This window comes from Lipophrys pholis, assembly GCF_963383615.2.
Source record: "Lipophrys pholis genome assembly, chromosome: 12".
NCBI classification, from domain to species: domain Eukaryota; kingdom Metazoa; phylum Chordata; class Actinopteri; order Blenniiformes; family Blenniidae; genus Lipophrys; species Lipophrys pholis.
Genome location: NC_137641.1, coordinates 18,853,950 through 18,873,591, shown reverse-complemented (window position 1 = coordinate 18,873,591; position 19,642 = coordinate 18,853,950). Strand labels below are relative to the sequence as shown.

Sequence of the window (19,642 nt, the reverse complement as noted above, 5' to 3'; positions counted from 1 at the left end):
TCATTAAACTGTGAAACGTGAGTCTGGAAATAAAATATGCGCTTTGGTTTTTAATGAATTAAACAGAAAATCGGCATGAAATGAGCTCCTATCATTTTCAAATCTTCACACTTCTCTCAAATCTATTTCCTCTCAGGTCTGGTGGGATTTGAGGGTTTGATGTTGGATGTGACGTGGTGGTCTGTATTCCTGACTCTTCGTCTCCCCCGTTTCTCTCCTCTGCTGTCCCTTCCTCTGTGTCTCCCTCTCTCCATTTGTGGAGTGGTGCACTGTGAAGTGCTGTTGCTGGTTTTTGTGCTTTCATTGTTTTCCCTCTGAAATACATTTACGACAACCTTTGCCAGCATGCCACATGAATCTTTTCCCTTCGTCCGCTTAACCTCGCCATCCTCATTTTTCTCTCTAATTGCAGACGACACTAACTGGTTTCCCAAGGAAAACATGTTCAGCTTCCAAACTGCCACAACCACCATGCAGGCGTGAGTGTCCAACCTTCAAACCCACACACACACACACACACACACACACACACACACACACACACACACACACACACACACACACACACACACACACACACACACACACACACACACACACACACACACCAGGATACCTGTTGTTGGAAAGGTCAGCGTAAACGAGGCGTTCTAGTGTTTTTACATGTTTCGGGCCATTAACTACAATCAGGCCATTACCTGAATTCTTAACAGTACCACCAACTACTTTCCAAAGCATGTTATTGGTTTTCAGATTGGTTTTGTGTCTTCCAGGCCACCATTGATTTTCATTTCAGACAGCTAAAAAGAGAAATAAGCATCTCAAACTTGCTCAAGGACTGCAATCAATCACAGTGAATATTTTGTCAATTGCATTTTTTCCAAAGACATCAAAGCCCGACTCGACATTGAAGGGAGAAGAAAAAGAAAAAAGACTATTTGAAAATAAAATAAAACATATATTACAGCTATGGACTTTTTATAAAGAGGTAACAGACATTCTAAATGACAATTAGAGAGAAAATTAAAGAATTAAGCATCATGCTTTATATTGATCCCTATCCATATTTACTACATAATGAAATTGACTCTGAGCCTTTGTAAATGCTCAGATCATAACAACAGGAGATCCTCAAAATCGCCTCTAGCTTAGAAACATATTTAGCGGTCAAGATCTGAAAAAACGGACTCTCTCACAGTCCTAGAGATGTTTCTGTCCATCACGAACATATAATTGTCATTTGAACTTATTTTAATGCGTCAGATGGACGTTTGTTCGATGGTGTTTTGGTCACAAAATCAGACGCAGCCAAATCGCTGCTTAGTGATCGTTGGTGTGGCTCATTAAATAAGCACAGTCCAGCAGCAGTTATGTGGTGTGACAGGTTGACTTTTTATTCATGGAGGTCAAACAACGCCACACTCTCTGTTGTGTCTCTGTCTCATTAAGATTGTCTCCTCATACTGCATACCTAAAATGTTTTTTTTTTTTTCCTTTTCTCCCTTCTCTTTTGACTCTCTTCTTGCATGACAACTAATCTTGGGACGCTCCAACAGGATATCGTGAGTATCTTCCACTGCTTGCCTTTCTCACTTCCTCGACTTGCTTTTACCACCTGTCTTTAACCGCTGCTGCTAATCCTTAATGTCTACCATATAACCTCCATACCTGGGACGCACATGTTAGGGAATAGAAAACAAATCATTATTTTGTACAGTTTGAGAGTACACGGTGTGGGAGTATATGTGTGTTACTGTGTAACAGGCTGCTGTTAAAGTTGTTTTTTTTTTTTTTTGCTTTACATATACAGTATATTATTTGAGACTCCAAACTTTTCTAGAGGTCGAAAAATCAACATATATTCCTCTATTGATTTTTTGATAGACAGCTGTGGATGATTGGCTACAAGCTCAGTCAGCACAAATATCATCTTTTACCTCAAGTTAAAAGCCAAAAGGAGGAAAATTGAGTTACAGGATTTCTGTGCGGCAGAAGGGATAAAGTCCAGACGAAGCCAATGCAGCTGAGTAAGTCGTGCCAAACCCAGGTCCAAAGAGTGTCTCTCTGTGTGTGTTGGCTGCCCTAAAACCCTGACAGCTGCCATCCAGCTCGCAGCTAAGACAGGTTGGCACACACACACCGACCCGCCGCCACTCGGTGACAAGCAGAGACTGGCCATTTAAGATGTTTGTGACGGTCATGTTAGCGCTGTAATCCTGCTCCACAGTTTGCCCAATTATCATCGAATCTGTGTTGGCTGACTTAGAAGTTGTGTTTGTAGGAAATTTAGTGTTGGAGAGGTTTAAGAGGAACAAGTAATTATAGCACCGAAACATGCCCAGAGTCTTCTGTTCAGCTGTAGTTTCACACAAAGTTTGCTGTGGGTCAGTTTTCAGTGTCGAGTGAACAATTATCCTCAAAACCTGGAAGATAAATATCATATATATGAAAAGTGTGCAGATCGCCAGCTTTCGTCAGATGGTTCCTGAGCGTGAAGATTATCTGATCAATAATCAGATTACTGCTAACATTATTAACCCTGAAGGTGTTTTCATGCCATATGTCACCCTCCTTTGCAACCACATTGCACATAACTAAACCCAACTAACCTGAGCTGCTACTGAGCGTTTGACAAGTTTGCCTTGTTTTGTTTGCCAAGTTACAGACAAAAGCAGAAATTGGGGTTTATTAGTCTCTTGATGACATTATTCGTTTTGATTATAATCTAAAGACCAAACCAACAATGAGTGATTGTAATAAAAAGTCTCACCTTGGTCTATAATGAAATTAATCTGTGGCATCGAGCTCTATTGTTGGCTGAATTTTGTTCATTTTGTCGCTTTAACTTTATATTCTAGTTTCTTTTTTTGCCAACTAAGTAAGCAATGTAAAAACATAAATTTCTACGATGTCAGTAAAAAAAGAAACTGGAACATAGAGCTCTATTGTTATCCAAACATGATTCAAATTATTGCACTGAACCTCTTTGTTGACCTTTGGTGCATTCTATTATAGTTCCTTTCCAATAAATCAGTGGTCTGGGACTGAAGGATTTAATATGGGATACATTACCGCAATTTTTGAGAAGGACTCATGATAAAAAGAATAAGGTGAATATAAAATCTAGGAACTATTTGAGTAAAGTCCATATTTTATTACAGAATTTAACGTAGGATCATAATAAAATCGAACAGGATAGAAAAAAAAGCATCCGTATAACTGTTGCAAACTGCATATTGAGACTTACAGAATGAATTTTAAAGGCATTAGACAAAGCATCTGTATATTCATTGCAACTCCAATGAATAAACACAAATTAGTTGATTTTGAGAGGATTTTTTGCAATTTATATATATTTTTTTCTGTCAAAATTCTCAAAAGTCTGGTGTTTTTTATACATTTAGTTCTAAATTGTCACTGAAAGTAAAATATCATTTTTGATCTAATTGATTTATTTTTATATATTTGATCTTTTAAGATGTTTTTTTTCTTTCTTTCTTTTTTTACATGCCACTATCCGGAAACCAATTTTTTAAGAGACACACACATTGCTGTTTTTGGTCTTTTCAAGGTATTTGTTCCATGACTAATTAAAGTAACAACAAAGATAGACCCCTGTTATTAAAGGGACGTGTTGTTTGGGGGAATTTCTACAAGCCAAATTCCTCTACTCGCCCAGAATGCCAGTAACTATGGATGAAACACAGAATACCATTATCTTTAGCAGAATTGGAGATGCTTCATCTTCAGCTTTGTTTCAGCTCTCAACAAATGTTAATCGGCTTCACGGGACCGTTGGGTCACGTCTCTCCTAGTTAACAACAATTAAGTCTGCTGAAGACATAATCACACATTGAAAGTGATGCATTTCACACCATGTTTGTACTTTGACACATAAATGTCCGGCGTGAGCCTGGCAGTATCACATCCTGTCAGTCAGAGCAAGTTTCCACAGTGGCTCGTGTGAATGGACCACAGGTTTCCTCAATAACTCAACAGTTTCTGCTTGCTTGCAGGATTTTAGCAGAGATTAAAAAAAAAAAAAGTGTCCCTGAAAGCTGGATACAAACAAGGCTGTGAATAAGAAGTAATAAACTGACAGCACTGGAGAAGTTTTGGAGTGGAGCTGCTCCTTGAGCGCACAGACCTTCAGGAGCTATGTTCAGCTAGTGTACGCTCCAAACTCAACACAACTCTAAAATACAGGAGGATACAAAAACAAGCAAGCATGACTAATTCTGGGAAAGTATGAGAAAGTATAAAATCCCCCTCAAAACAATGTTTACCTTCAAGGAACGCTTCAAAGCCAAAATGTCATACAGGGTCACCAGACCAGTGTTTCTCTTGGGTGATGGATTATATCAGAAGGCAGACTGGCACATTTCTTGGCAGGGCAGAATAGAAAATGAGATTTCAGCGAGTGATGTGATTTCACCCTCTGGTCTTTGTAGTGCGAGCTATCTGCTGTCTACCTACAGCAGTGTCCTTTTCACAGCTAAATACACCCTGCAGCTAAACGCCGCGGCATCAGCCTCCCCGCACTGCCCTGCCCCTCGCTACGCTAGCATTCCCCCTCTCTCTCATCCCTTTAATACTGTGCCACGTCCTGGCAGGGCTTTCCGGGGATTTGTGCAGAGAAAGAGGAGAGAGAGGGAGCAGGATTCTGCCGAAGTCATCCAGAGGTACGGAGTGCTCGTCCACAGCCAGCGCTGTGCCTCGCTCGAGCACCGCTGGCACACAGTTCTGGGTTTGCCTCCGCCGTTGCTTATTTACAGCGGTATAATCTGACTAAGCCACGGAGTCAGAGTGCGGCTCCTGAAGGTGTGAGGACGTCAGCAGCTAACAGAAGCCGCTAAAAAAAGGAACCGCTCACCGTGCCCTAATTTCCAGGTCAAACAGACGTCAATGAAAAGTGAATCAGACCTTTATTCTTTGATGAATCATCCAAAAAATGCACAGTTTAAAAATCATAAATAAGCTGTTTCAAGCTGATAATTCAAATACGAGCAGAGTCATGAAATGCGTTGGGCTGTGAAACCTTCAGCAGTCAAACCAGCAGAAGAAGGTACTGTATGTCTCTGCAGCATTTTGAATATCATTGTTTATTTCTTTTAAAAATGGGTCACCAAGCACAAGCTAGAGTCTAAAGCCAATGGAGTGAGCTTCTGCAACACTCGGAGTCAAGACTTTGATAACAAGTTCAGGGAGCGTCCCACTCAGGCCCAGATGCTCTGTCACAAAGGGGCAGATGGTGACTGTGACACCAGGCAATACATCTCAATTACCCTGACATGTCCGTGTCATCCATCTGCAGTGTCGACGTCATTAACAGAGTGCGTTATTTCATCAACTTGAGTGATATGATGATGAAAAAAAAACATGGCAGAACAAACTTTCAGTGATACATAAATGTCTTCTTGTAGAATGAACATGAACATGTTACAACCAACGACAGTATTCAGACCCAGTGATGAACTTTAGCGGCCCTCACAACGATTGAAGTTAACCAATTCTGTTCAAAGCTATAATTATCCACAGGCAGAAATAATATGGGGGACCAAGTGAATTTCTGAACTTCCCCCCTTCTTTGTAAAAATATATTTCTTCTACTACCCATGTCATAGCAATACCTCCCCCAATAACCTCAAATGATAAAACATGTTCGTATAATTTTTCTATCCTTTTATTTCACTGCGGAGATGAGCGTTTGACCATCATCAACGTGCTGAAAGAGGATAAATGACGATATATCAGTCAAAAGAAAAACCTTGTAGTTTAACAATAAACGGCTCTGGAGACATTGTTTTCTCTTCAGTGGATCATTTTTTTTGTTTCTGTAACCAACAGACAACACTTTGAAAACAACAGAAAGCGTCTTTGGGTGAACGGTACGGAGCTTTTATATTTCCCAGCCTTTTCAATTTGATTGTTTCATTCTACACATGCAAGTCTGGATAAAAAAGCCTGGTTGTAAGAATGGAAGAGGCCTACATTACAAAGCACCGTGGAGATGATTATTTTATTACGGTGGCACTTTAGTAGGCAGGGGTTCTGCAAAATACAAGCGAAGCCTCATTCTCTCCATGAGGCTCCCGCTGTGTATGTACTGGCGGACTGAAAGGTTTGAGCTTTTTGTAAATCCAACACAATACAAATGAAGGTAAAATGAACTCCAGGTCTCAACAGAGCGAGTGAAGGAAGAAAAGTAAAAGAGCCATATCAGCATTTGCTGTTCATCAGCTCATTATCTCAAGAGGAGTCCTTTTCATTATTAAAAAACCTCATTTTTTATGCTCTTCAAGATGTTCACTTCCTCTTTAATCAAGCCTGCATGGTCTCCAATAACAATGCACCCTGAAACTTTTGAGTAAGTGGTGCTGTCTCTTTTCTTTTTAATCAGCCCTCTACTTTTTATTGCATTGCATTTCTTTTTTTGGTTTTTTAAATAAACTTCCTAAAATTACACTCTCCAAACCTTGTTTGCTCAGATTGGATCTCTCGTAATTTTGCTTACACAAACAAAGCACTGACTCTATTGTGTTGCTCAAACTAAGACTGCACAATCACCACAGGCTATATATTTTGGTTGTAGTCTCCATCATTTGCTTTGCTGCGTCACAACACAGAACATCAAACCTGAATACAACAAGAAAATGAAAAATCTAACCTCAATAACTAAAGCAACCAAGTAACTTATCATTACTCTCACCTGGACTGTAACACCACATGAGTGATCACACATTTCTGCTTTTCCATTCAAGGATTCAGGATTCAGTCTGGAATATTTACCCTTACGTATGTAATAGTAACATTTTTATTAGTTTGGAAGTAAATTATCCAAATTTATACAGCAATCTGTACTCAAGTACGGTCACTGTTATGTTGCTTCACTAAACTCAACTACAAGTGAAATGAAAGTATATACTTTTTCTCAAACCTACTCAAAGTATCGGTTATGTTTTGGTGTATTGAATTGCATTGTCAATAGATGGTCAATTCAATTGAATTTTATTTATTTGGTGCCAAATACAACACAATATACACAATAATAGTCCCTACGGGAAGCAGGGATACTGTGAAAAACCATAACTCTCAACCCTGTAGCACTCAAGGTTTTAGTTTACCTGTATGAAATATCTTCATTCCAATAACGTTTCTAAGTTACTGGAGTTTACAGGGGTCATCACAGCAAACCAGTGCAACTCTCTCTGTGGACTTAACTATTTTCCTTTCGGAAGTACCCATCGACTAGAGACCTAGACACTGATAGATGATTTGAAAGTAGTAAGTGAAACAGGTTACATGGTGTTAATTGTCCTTAAGTATGAGTAAATGTATCCACATTAAAAGAAAAAAAGTACAAAGACCACCTAGAATTATCACATGTTGATGATCAAAATAATGTGGGATTTTTTATTTTTATTTTACCTGAGTAACAGGTTAAACAAGGACTGGTTTGAAATGAGTAAACAGTTGTATAAAGAGCTGAAGAAGGGAGTGGGAGGAGCTGTCAGACTGTCACTGGCTGGAGGTGGATGTAGTTTCTCTCACTTGTCTCTGTCTAAATCCTGTTAAAGTGCAGGTTTAAGCACGGGACATTCAGACTGACAACTCTCGTCTGACTCATTGCGTTAGCGTGCAAAGGTCTCTTATTCAGAGCACGAAGCGCGTGGCGTTGCTCATGTGTAATTACTCGTGATTTGCTTGTTTTTAACGAGGCTGTTTGTCTGGGTTAATAAAGTTACGAGTGACATTTATGGTTTCATGTTACTTCTGTCCTGCTGACATCATTACGGAGGTAAACCGGGGACAAAAAGAAATCACAGACTTTTTTTCTCTCTCTCTCTCTCTCTCTCTCTCTCTCTCTCTTTCACGCGACATCTATATTTGTGCACTTCTCTTCCACCAGATAAACACGAATATACTTCCCACTCGCTCATAACCACACGCCGAGACCATTAATAATGAGTGTCGCCTGGTAGCTTGGTGCACTGATACTGTGTGCAGAGGCGACATGGGAGGGTTGCAGAGAGATAAAAGGATGTTTATCTGGGACTCTTGCATAGAACATTATGTCAGCATGAGGCAGCAAGTCACCAGGAAGGACTACATTTTTATTAAAGATGTTCAGTGGATTTTAGGTGGAACGTGGCCACAACAACATGTGTATTTGTTTAGCCTATGCATAATCAAGATATTTATCATTTCAATATCAATTTACTGGGAGAAATGGGAGGTTTTGAGAACAAACCTTTACTAGTGAAACTGCGTCAGCAGTTTTATCCTATTCAGCTCTTAATTAGTGTGGATTTTACTACTGCGTGTGTGTGATCCGCTGTTGGACGGGTCTAAAGCTGCGCTCCCCTCAGACACACAATCCCTGTTCATTTGGATAAGACTGAACACACCATAGTTATTACTTTTTATCCTAGACCGGCCTGTATTTCGATGTCATCTCACCCAGTTCACAATTCATTAGCGACAAGGATACACAGGATTCTGCTGAGTGATCTAATATCTCCAGTAATAGCCCAAATAATTGCCTTTTTCCCAATGCAAATCCTGTTATATATAGACAGTGGGAAATGACTTCCCACTTCTCCAGGATAATGAGTGTGTATCCTATATTAGCAGGAAAGTCTGAATATTTTGGATTTAACACTGAGTAAGCCTTTTAGAACTAACTTGAATAAGTTTCTTTACACAATTAGAGCAAAACCCCGAGCACGAGGAAACTACTTTTTTCACCTTTTATACTCAAAGACTGCATTAAGAAAACTCAAGGTTTCTGCTGCCTCGGCAGCTTCAGTTTAACTAAAATAGCCCCTTCGCCTTTAAGGTTTAACTACGGTAATAGGATGAGCTCTTCTTGAGAAAGACCTTTTATATATCTAATGTAAACAAACTCTAATATTTGTGCACACCTCTTCCCAAACTCAATATTTTAATGTGGTTGGTTACAAAGTATGTTAATATAAGCCGAATGAGTTTCTGATAAATGCAATAGTTTTGTTTGTTTGTGTTATTTCTTGTTTGTTCATTGGGGGTCATACAGTTTTGATGAGATTAGCACATATATCACAACACTGAGACCAGAACAGAGCTGATTGCAGCAAGAAGCTTGCAACCGTTTTGCTCGTGTGATCTTATGATCTAAAACTTCAGACGGCGAGGGTAGTTTGTGAAAACATCCTGTGTCCTGGTGACAGGCCCTTTTCAACAGTGGCTTCATGCAGGATCATCTTCATTTTCCTGTCACTTTTAGTGAGCTTGTATAAGATTTCCACGTCAGAATCAATAATTGTAATTGCCCCCTGTAAACATGATGTATTCCACCTTAACGTGAGCACAGAAACTGGTGACTCCCCCCATTATTCAGTGTAATATTTGAACTTTGTTAAAATTGTTCCAGAAATAGAGAAAATACAACCCTTGAGTGAAAAACGTAACTTATCTGACTAATTGGGAAAGAGTGCTACGTCACATCTGAAGCATCTGTAAAAATGTATCTTACCAGAGAGAAGCTTAACTAGACAGGAAAGTTGTTCCATTCATGTTCTGCAGTGAATGTAGTTCAGTCACACTCACTCACATTCACATCCAAGCGGGATTAAAGAGTCACCATTCAATGTCAGAAGTATGTTCCTAGACTTAGGGAGGAAAGCCTCATGCACACAGAAAGAATGGACTGAAAGTTGTTGGTAGGTTATTGTGCTCTGGTTTTACTCATCCGGCCCAATGGAGATCAACCTGAACTTTATATTTAGCCTCAACTGAAAGGAGCTCTTGGACTTTGTCTCAAACTTAATTATAGCGCACAGTATTGTTCCAGTCTTTATGCCAAAAGGAAATCTGGCCAAAACTCAGACATCTTTCTCCGAGGAGATCCACAAACAGATATTTCAAATGTAACAAATATAAAAGCGGGGCTTCCCTTTTGGCTGGTGTTATATGAATGAGTCTCCTGAGTCTCATGACGCAGAGCTAAAAAAGATGAAATGAGGCATTGTTGCCATATGAAACAATACTCCCACACCACTCCTCTGTCCACTCGCACTGACAGGGAAATGCATATATTTACCTAATTATCTCTTTTACAGCTTCTGTACAAGTGCAGAAGCTTGACACTGAAGTCTGCTCTTTTTGTTTCCCCCGGCTTTATTTCCCACCCACCCCTTCCTCTTTCTTTCTCCTCTTTACATTTTGGTCCTTCCTCTCATATTCCTCCTCCGCTTGGAATTTGCTACCGACAGGAACTTCCGGAAGCATCTTCGGATGGTGGGCAGCAGAAGGATTAAAGCACAGAGTGAGTCAGATGTGTGTGTGTGTGTGTGTGTGTGTGTGTGTGTGTGTGTGTGTGTGTGTGTGTGTGTGTGTGTGTGTGTGTGTGTGTGTGTGTGTGTGTGTGTGTGTGTGTGTGTGTGTGTGTGTGTGTGTGTGTGTGTGCTCAAATTGACTGTGATGTTGTTCACCCCGCCATCATCAGTGTGTTTTGTGTTTTCTTTTCGGTGTGTGTATGCATGTGTGTGGCACCAAGCACATCTGCATTACTGGGATTTCATGTGAACGGGTTCATATATTCGATCAGTGTGTGCTTGGTAAACCGGTGATGTGAGCCTGTGCATGCGTGTTGATGAGCGTGTAGGACGTGACGTAGGTGGCCTTTCGCTGTTGTCTCTTGAAATGTTTCTTTTTTGTTTGTTTGTTGATTTGTTTGTTTGTGTGGCTGCAAAGTTTGCAGACATGAAGACATGGCATCATTTTAAGGAGGAAACATAGTGAGGGAGTGACTGTCGGGTGTGGAAGGATGTGGTTGTGGGGTTATGTTGAAGCCATTACTTTCAGAAAGGGGGGTAGACGTGACTTATGAGATGTCATGTTTGTAAACAAAACATGTGGGGAAGATACTTAAAATACTTAAAAAGCAACACATGCGCCCTCTTTGGGACCGACACATGTTTACTGATGCACAAAGTCAACAATAGTGATTTTATTATTTGCCTTTTTGTTGTGGTGGTTATAGGAATTAGCATGTTAATGTATCAAAGCACTTGCTTTTGTTTTTTTAGATATCAAAACGATGTGTTTGGGTTCATGGTTATTAGCGATGTAATGTCCAGTTAAAGACAAATATTTTCTTTAGCTTCCAACACGACTAAAACTCTGATTGAATACATATGTTTTATTTTATTTTATGAAAAATGTCATGAATTCGAAATGGAGTTATCACCTTAAAAAAGCAACAATATTTTACTCAAAGCCACCCTTTGGGTTCTAATTCACTGGGAATTTACTAATCTGATCCAAACAAACTCTCTTCATTGAAGAGCACTGAGGCCTATCACTACTTGAAACTAAACTATCATGTGACAATTAATGAAATAAAGCACATAAGACAGGATTAACTTTTTTTTTATAGCATTCCTAAAAGACCCAAAAAGACTGAAAACAGTGATTTGTTGCCATAAAATGGGACGACAACAGTCCTTAGCTGTGAACGCTTCATTTCATGTAACACCATGCTTAACGTACGCCAGTATTAATATTGATCTTATGTTTTACTGGTATGAATTCCGACAACCACAAACATTGTGTGACCTCACGTGAGGTCCACATCACATATTCCTTCTCTTCTTCAGTTTTTCCAAAAGCTTAAGCGATCAACACGTTTGCGGATTGATAAAAAAACTGATTTCTCTAAACATATTTCACATGGGAATGATCGGATTGACCTGATTGGTAAATTGACTTCCTTTAACACGATGATCCCATTGGCTCAACATGCAGGCTGCTCAAAGTAAAAGTAGGTTTTGTCTTAATCTTAACAAGCCTGAAACCAATTAAAGCCCAAGCATGACATCAACTCTCACAATGTTGCTCATCAGCATATTTTTCTGCACTGGAGAGCGACTTTATTGCCCCAAATCTTGCTGCTGGTGACAGTAGCATTAAACTTATTCTACACCTCAGACATCCTGCTGCGAGGAAGAAATTGTTCTACTAGAGCTAATTTATTCCCCGAATAATCTCCTCTCACTTTCCTTCATAACTTGGGAGGGAATTGATCTCCTCATGGTGAATTTCTCTTCATGGTCACAAAGTTTGTGACTAATCAAGTCAAATAATATAAATGAATAAAATGTTAATTAGGTTCCCGCTGGCCTTGGGGGGGGATTAGAAAACAAAAACTTTCTCAAAGAACGAAGCATTTCACCTCATTAGATCACAAAACGAAACTTTGAAACGAGTGTAAGAGTTATCCATCAGAGGGAACCTTGCAAGTATGTCTTTTCAGGTGTGAGTGAGAAAACTTTCAAAAAAGTTGACCCTCTGAATGCGTCAGCTGTAAATGAAAAAGAAGTATCCACTCAAAAAGAACAAAATGAACACAGGGTGAGCAAGGGTCTGTCAGCCTCAAAAGCAATGGCCAAATAAATACAGCCCCCTGAGGGACACTGTTGATTAACCATGTCAAAACGCTTTCAAGTAGTCTAAAAATATTCTGAGAGCTCAGTGATTACTGCTGAAAGCAGACATGATCTTATCTTTGAGCAGCTCAGGAAATCTGTGAAAGAAGTCGTCTGTCTGAGTCCACGAACAAGGAGGAGCAGCAGGTGGATTGTCCGTCTCCTGTTTGTGTGTCCGTTTGGCAGCTTGTGCATTCGTGTTGAGGAGGGACGGTGTTGTGAGCACACTATAACCGTGCACTCGCTGCATCCGCCTTTCCGCCTTTGCACTATCGTGTGTTTTGGGGTGGTGAGCGTGTCGAGGAAGCGGCCCGTTTCGCAGGCCTCCCCGTGTGTGCGTATGTGCGTGCGTGACGATCTCTCCCCGCCTGCCCTAGCATTCGCTGAGCGTAGATCGAAGAGTTTCAGCCGTTCCTGGAGCGATCCCACCCCTGTCAAGACTGACTCTCCCAATGAGCCCAGAGACAGTGAGTGGACACGGACCCACACATGTGCATGCACACCAACAGAACGTCACACGCACACAGGCGCCGACACAAAGCCGCAGAGGGCAAAGGAAACCAGAGATGATCAAAAATTACTGCACAAATCACTTCTGCAAACGTCTGTTTGTGAGGCAAAGACCAGGCGAGTGGAGCGTAAGCTGGCAAAGCACCAAAGAAATTAGTTTGTTAAAGAGGAATCTACAAAAAACAAGGAGATGGTCCATTTTTTCTTATTAAGTCGTGTCACTTTGTATTTTTACTCATTCTTTTGACTTCTGAGAGCCAATTGTGAGTGTCACTCTCTAAACCTTGACAGGACACTTATTGGAAATCTAAATTTCAACCCCTCATGTTTGATGTAAGAATATTTAAAAAAGCGTTTAATCACCCGAATAACTTTATGAAGTAAGTAAAAATGCTATTTTACTCACTTAAAAAATATAATCAAAAATGGTTTTAAAGTGTGAAATTGGCCAAAATAACATCTTTTTTCAAATAATGCAGGAATTACAGTATGTTATTGTGTACTAAATTTCAATGATTTGATTTGTCGTGTGAGATACTCTAAAGTGTTTGTGTGATAATGAACATTTACAAACATGCCTTGTGTTTTATGTTTTCATAAATGCCCTATAAATTTGATAATACCCTACTCATTCCACACTAAAAGTGTATAGTGTGCATAGTGTAACTACTTACTCATGTGTTAAATAAATATTAGCTTTTTTATTAAAATGGAAAGATATGAGGAAGTTACCAGGTATTGTCATGTGGCTGTTATAAGGTTATAATGAGCTGTAAGGACGGGTGACGCCAGGTGAACCTCCTGGAGCTGCAAAAAAGGATCAAAGGAGGTCCTGCATTGTATTGAAAATAGAAAGTATGTGCAGAAATTGTAGGTCGGGGTAGTTAGCTGTATTCACGACATGAAGATGTAAGAAAAGATCTAAATAAAAAAGTTTTCCGCAGGCTTTTAATGGCTTTATAGTGAATCGTGCCAACCTCTATTATAGATCAGCAGCTGAATGGGACAGGTCTTTATTTCTTTTCACCAAAAACACTTGCTAAGAATGGAAATTTAAATCCAAGACTCAACCAGCAAATGGCATCATTTCCCATTGAAATACCATTAATATTAGTATTGATGAAAGGTTATTGTATTTTTAGCCTACATGTTCAGAGAAAATGATTGCAAATATACATTTGGAAGACTAATATAAAAGTCAGTTATCTGTCATAAAGGGATCCGAATCCCCCCTTTTTTTTTTTGCAATAATACACGAGGGACAGATATCCCACCCACAATAAGTACATTTTAGTTTCCTCCCTTGTCTTCAAACATGCTCTCAACAACTTCATCTAACATAACCTGGATGTTTTAGTTATATAACTATGGAATCGCTGTGACGGCCTCATACAGACGTGCCTTTTCACGATGATGTTTGGAGTCTGACAAAAGGGCTGCAGTGAAAACACATGTCGGTACATGTTTGGTGGGTGGCGTGATAAATTACGCACGTGTCCCCTGGTGCCCTCACACTGTGACTGGCAGATTGATTGCAACAAGGCCGGCTTTGTACTCGCTCAGTACTTTTGTCAGTAATTAATTTTTTAAACACAGGTGGCTCGTAAGAAAGTAAAAGCCACTCAGCAGCATTTGTCAGCAGCAAAAAACACTCCGACAATCAGCACGTTGATATACGAGCTTCGGTCGACGTTCGGTGAAGGTGTAATGATGCCGGATGATTGTTAGTCTGACATGAGTTCCATCTGAAAACGGGAGCAGCCTTTGAATACAAAATGTATCATATGACAGAATTATTGGTATATTGCTGTTGTGACATTGACCATTTTTAATTGTGTTGACTTTAATTACCTGAAGGTTGGATTTTTTGAAATTCAGCTGTTTCAAGGTTACCAAGCTATATAAAGGGCAACTTGTTACAAATGATCGGAGTGAATAGAGTTCAGAGATAATATTTCCATAAAATACCTTTTTTTTTCTTAGATTATTTAAGATTTTATTTATCAAACATAGTAAAAATCAATTTGAAATCTTTGTGCTGAGGGTTGGTATATTTAGAGTGCACTCTAAACGTCCCTGCAGGATAGTGAGTGACCAGAGGTGATCGGCCAACATCAGCAAATTAGAAATCTGGCATGAAATTACCTTTGTTTTTGTGCAATTTTTATTAACATTCGTGCATTTTGGAACTAAAGATATACTGATGCTTTGTCGTAAATATTACAATACAGTGTAAAAGAACATCTCAAGCAACTTTATTATAAAAGAGACTTCTGATTAGTTCTAAACTTAGTTTACAGACAATACGAGAAAAAACAACAACTTTTTTTGCACAAATCTTAAACTTTTGAGTGAATTACATGTTAGAAATGAACGTTTCCCCGATCAGTATAATTGTTGCGATTCTTCTAACCTCCTGTCTACTAATTAATCCTGAAACTAACTCAGACGGTTCCATGATAAGAGGAATATTAGCTTCATCCTGAATCTACAATACCTTTGATGCATTAGTAGCCTTAAATAAAAGTGAGCTTGCCTTTCTGAGATCTGTCTGCGATATATGGCATTACGTCTCAGCTGTGTCTCTGCTTCCTGAGGTTTTCATGATCTCATTAGTCGGCCTCTTTCACGAAGCTCTTACATTTAGACTGTTGAGCATTTTATTACAAATCATTGAACTTACGTTAGTCATGACCAAATTAATGAATCACTCATTTGACTGGCCCACACAGACACTGCAACAATACTACAATAATACAGCTCTGTGCACAATATTAAGGCTGCAGTAAGAGACACGTCGAGTGCTCAAGAGCTGGTTGCTTTTAATTTCCAGTAAATATTCAAATGTTTTTTTAGTTCAATCAAGACTAACTCACTAATTAGAAAACACTGGATTTCTACAGATCATCATATTTAAAAAACATTAGGATTGTCATGGGATTTTTTTCTTCTTCAAATTATTATTAGAATGTTAGAATAAACTCAGTAACTTGAACATTTAAAGCCACTTTTCAACACATTTTATCCACGTCCTCCACAGGACTTGGAATCTAAGAATAAGCTTGCAGTCTGTGGTGTAGGTTTCTTTCAGTCAAGCGTCGATGTGACATTTTGTCATCACAGTGTTTGAGCTCACTTCCTGGTTTTGGCGGATTGAGGCAAACTAACACACGATCACACGTACAAACTGACTGTCTCTGCCGTTGACTCTGACCCTGTCCGTCTGTCTCCTTATGACCGTGGGTATTTCCTCAACTGTCTGACCCTCTCTCTTTCTGTGAGTATGTCCTCCAAACTGGAGTGTGCGTCCCCGTCCAAGTGTGTCAGCCAGTGCAGATGTTGATGCGAGGGTGTGCGTGTCTCCGTGTGTCCGGGAGGCTTTCAAGTTTATGAATCAACGCACACTGTTTGCATGCTTTTTGTCTGTGTGGATGTGTCACTTTTTTTTTCTTCTTTTCTTCTCTCCACCCTCATCAGTGTTTCAGTGTTTCACGATGTGACAAAAGATAAATGAATTGTTCGTGTCTAATGGTGGTTGAGGCCTCATTCTTCCTCTCTTCTCGGTTGTTCAACCTATGGAGGTCCCTTTCAGTCATTAAAAATTCATTTTGCTAATCTTTTTCTCCTTCTCACTCTTCCTCAGTTCCTCTTTTAAAAACACTACAAGCCTTTACATTTGTTTTAACGTACAGTTAACATAGTAACAATACAGTTGACATTCAGGATGACCTGGGAGCTTTTTTGAGATGATGACAGATGAATAATAACTGATGAGGTCTCTTCATATAATTCATTCACGGTTCAGGGCATGTTCGTCCTGTTTAGGCATGCAGCTTTTAGTGTGTGGCTGGATTAAGTTTATAGTAGAAGAGAGAACTGAACTAATGTATGTAACAACCAAACCAACCAAAACAGGAAATTTTAGATATGTGTCTCTCTCCATAAATATTTATTAAAGCTGTGCAATATACGACCTAATAATACAAATATAAAAACATTTATTATCAACAACATAGAATTTAATCTTAGATTTCCTTCTCATGCCAAAAACATAGTGAAACGGTAAACACAAAAAGTAAGTGTGTATTTTTGTGATGCTTGCATGTCACCTGTCACATGTATGGAAACTTGTATGTAAATGTTTAATATGTATCTTGTATTAAAAAGCTTCAGAGTTAGTAGTTATCAAATGTTTCAGTTTTAGACTAGGATTAACTGCAGGGGACTTGTGATATGATGAATTCTGCTATTATTGTGGCTACTTACAACTACGAGTTTTCTTACAATTTATTATAAAGTTTATAGAAGAGGAGTAAAGTGTGGAAAAAACTATCTGAACACAAAGAGTTTTATATAAAAAGTTTCAATAAAGAAAATCTGAGTATAACTAGTAAAAATCACTTTTGTCATGACAGATACTATAGTGTGTCACATTTTGATAGAATTTAAACTTGAACATGTCTGGAGAATCCCTCCATAGTCCAGAGCTACGATGGGAAAATTAGAACATTGTGAGGTTCACAACAATTTGCTCCTCACGACTGGACGGCCACATTGTGACTGTACTGCAATAAATAGAAATTATGGATACTACTTTTGTGAAATATTCAATTGAAAACATTATAATGACAAATAAAATATTATCCTTCTAAAAACCTGTGAAATCAAAACTGTCCCACAAAGAGCAGCCATGACACTGCATGTGGCCCATGTCTGGTCTGTAGAGATCATCACTAGGGCTTACAACACCTATAGTTTAGGACAACAGTAAATCTTGGAATTCCCACACATTGCAATTGTATAAGTTGCAATAGATGATCAAAATAACATAAAGATCCAAGCCGGCACATGGATAATGGATGGAATGAAACTCCATCCCACCACTCAGACATCAGAGGGTTGCAGACAGCATCAGTAAACACGTGTATCAGATCATTATGGAGCAAACCGTACATTTTTCTCTAATCTCTTCAAGCCTGCTGCCACCCTGGCTATCAGTCATCTGACTCTGCTTCTCGCTCTTCCATCTGTCATCTCCCTCCGGCGCTCACACCTTTAACCATCCTTCCTCCTCTCCTACACACTTACCTTGCTTCACTTCTTGGCCACGTCTTTCCTTCACTCCAAAGTTCCATTTTTTCCTGTCATCTTTCTGACCTCACAACGTGACTCCCACCACCACCACCACCACCACCACCATCACCACCGACAGCCTCATTACTTCGGCCCGTTTCCTTACCTGTGTCTTCTGATCTCTTCTAGGTGGAGAACTGCAGACTTCCTGCAGCACTCTGGAAGAGGGAGGCCTGGATGACAATGTGGACTGGGAGGAGGAAAGAGAGATGGAGAGGCTGGCCTGTGAGGGGGATGACTTTGTGCCTCCCAAAATCATGGTAAGAGATCAGCGTCAGATTGATGTGCTGGAGAATGAAACAGAGACGCAGTCAGCAGGATATCTGATTTCTTTGAACACCTCCCAATAAAATGAAAATGCGATGGAAAAGTGTATTTTGGTCAAAATTCTCAATTGACAGCAGGAATATTCTGATTCGGGTCCAGGCTTTGCTTTTATGGACAGAGTTTGCATGTTGCCTGTGCATTTCATTTCATTTCATTTATTTATTCATTTGAGAAGCAGAGTAGTGCAAACCTTTTTACAGAAGAATAAATCAAGACAATTGGGCTCAAAAGAACTTATGTAAACCCACCCTTCATCTCTCGTGCATCTAAAACATCACTTGACAAAGTTACAGCGTAAACTCATTCAAACAACACATGCCCTGAGTTTATGCTTGTACATTAACAGTTGTTTATGGTTGAACGATGAGAAGTGAAAAGACCAAAACAATGTGAAGTCATACAAATAGCAAAGTACGTAGCTTACTTTTCGTTTAGGATCGTACAAATTGTCCCATGAGGATTTGTCGTTTATAGTCGTACAAAAATAAAAAACACCGTACAATATTGGAGATCTATACGTATAGCAAAGCACTTTTCTTTTTCATTTATGGTCGTACATAATGTCAGGTAAGGATTTATCGCTTACAGTCGTACAACATAAATGCACTATACAATAATGAATAATCTATAACCATGTAGAGACGACACGCTTCTGTGTATGATCGCACAGATAATACAAACTGTCTGCCTATAGTCATTTAAGAGACCTATACATATATATTGTATATACATATATGTATGTGTAAGATTGGCTTTTCTTCATTTTCCTCCCGCAGTGCAAAACCTTGCATTTGAAGTAAATAGCCCAAAGGTGCATGCACGCGTATGTACGTGCGTGATGCATGCCTTCACACATAATCAGCTGTGATCTGGCCAATCTCTCCTTATAAAGCTTTATAAAGCAATTTAGATGATAGACGAATGGACAGGGTTGTATTTTTTGTGACTTTGAGGCGATTTTGAGGTTTGAGATCCAATAGAAGTTGCACATCACTGCTGTGTTTCCAGTTTAACTCTGCAAACTGAACTATAAAGTATAGTCTTATCGAATAAGCCAGATCCTGCAACACCGAAGTTGGATTTGATGTTATTGAAGATAGGTGGACTGAACTTCTACATATTTCAAATTTAGTGCACATGAATGGGGGATTTTTTTGTTGTTGATACATTAAACCCATGGGGTTTTTTATAAATCAAAAATAGAG

The 19,642-nt window shown here is 39.3% G+C and overlaps 1 protein-coding gene across 1 annotated transcript in view; it reads left to right on the top strand.

The window, feature by feature from the left end:
• The window catches only part of nsmfa (NMDA receptor synaptonuclear signaling and neuronal migration factor a), a gene marked incomplete at its 5' end in the record, with an annotated part of 49,104 nt that overhangs the window by 17,693 nt on the left and 11,769 nt on the right, over window positions 1-19,642 (top strand). The window contains 5 exons of the mRNA XM_080477680.1: window positions 413-479; window positions 4,614-4,682; window positions 10,254-10,306; window positions 12,845-12,934; window positions 18,240-18,370. Of these exons, the coding sequence (XP_080333806.1) occupies window positions 413-479; window positions 4,614-4,682; window positions 10,254-10,306; window positions 12,845-12,934; window positions 18,240-18,370 (410 nt within the window). The remainder of the gene's footprint in view (window positions 1-412; window positions 480-4,613; window positions 4,683-10,253; window positions 10,307-12,844; window positions 12,935-18,239; window positions 18,371-19,642) is intronic.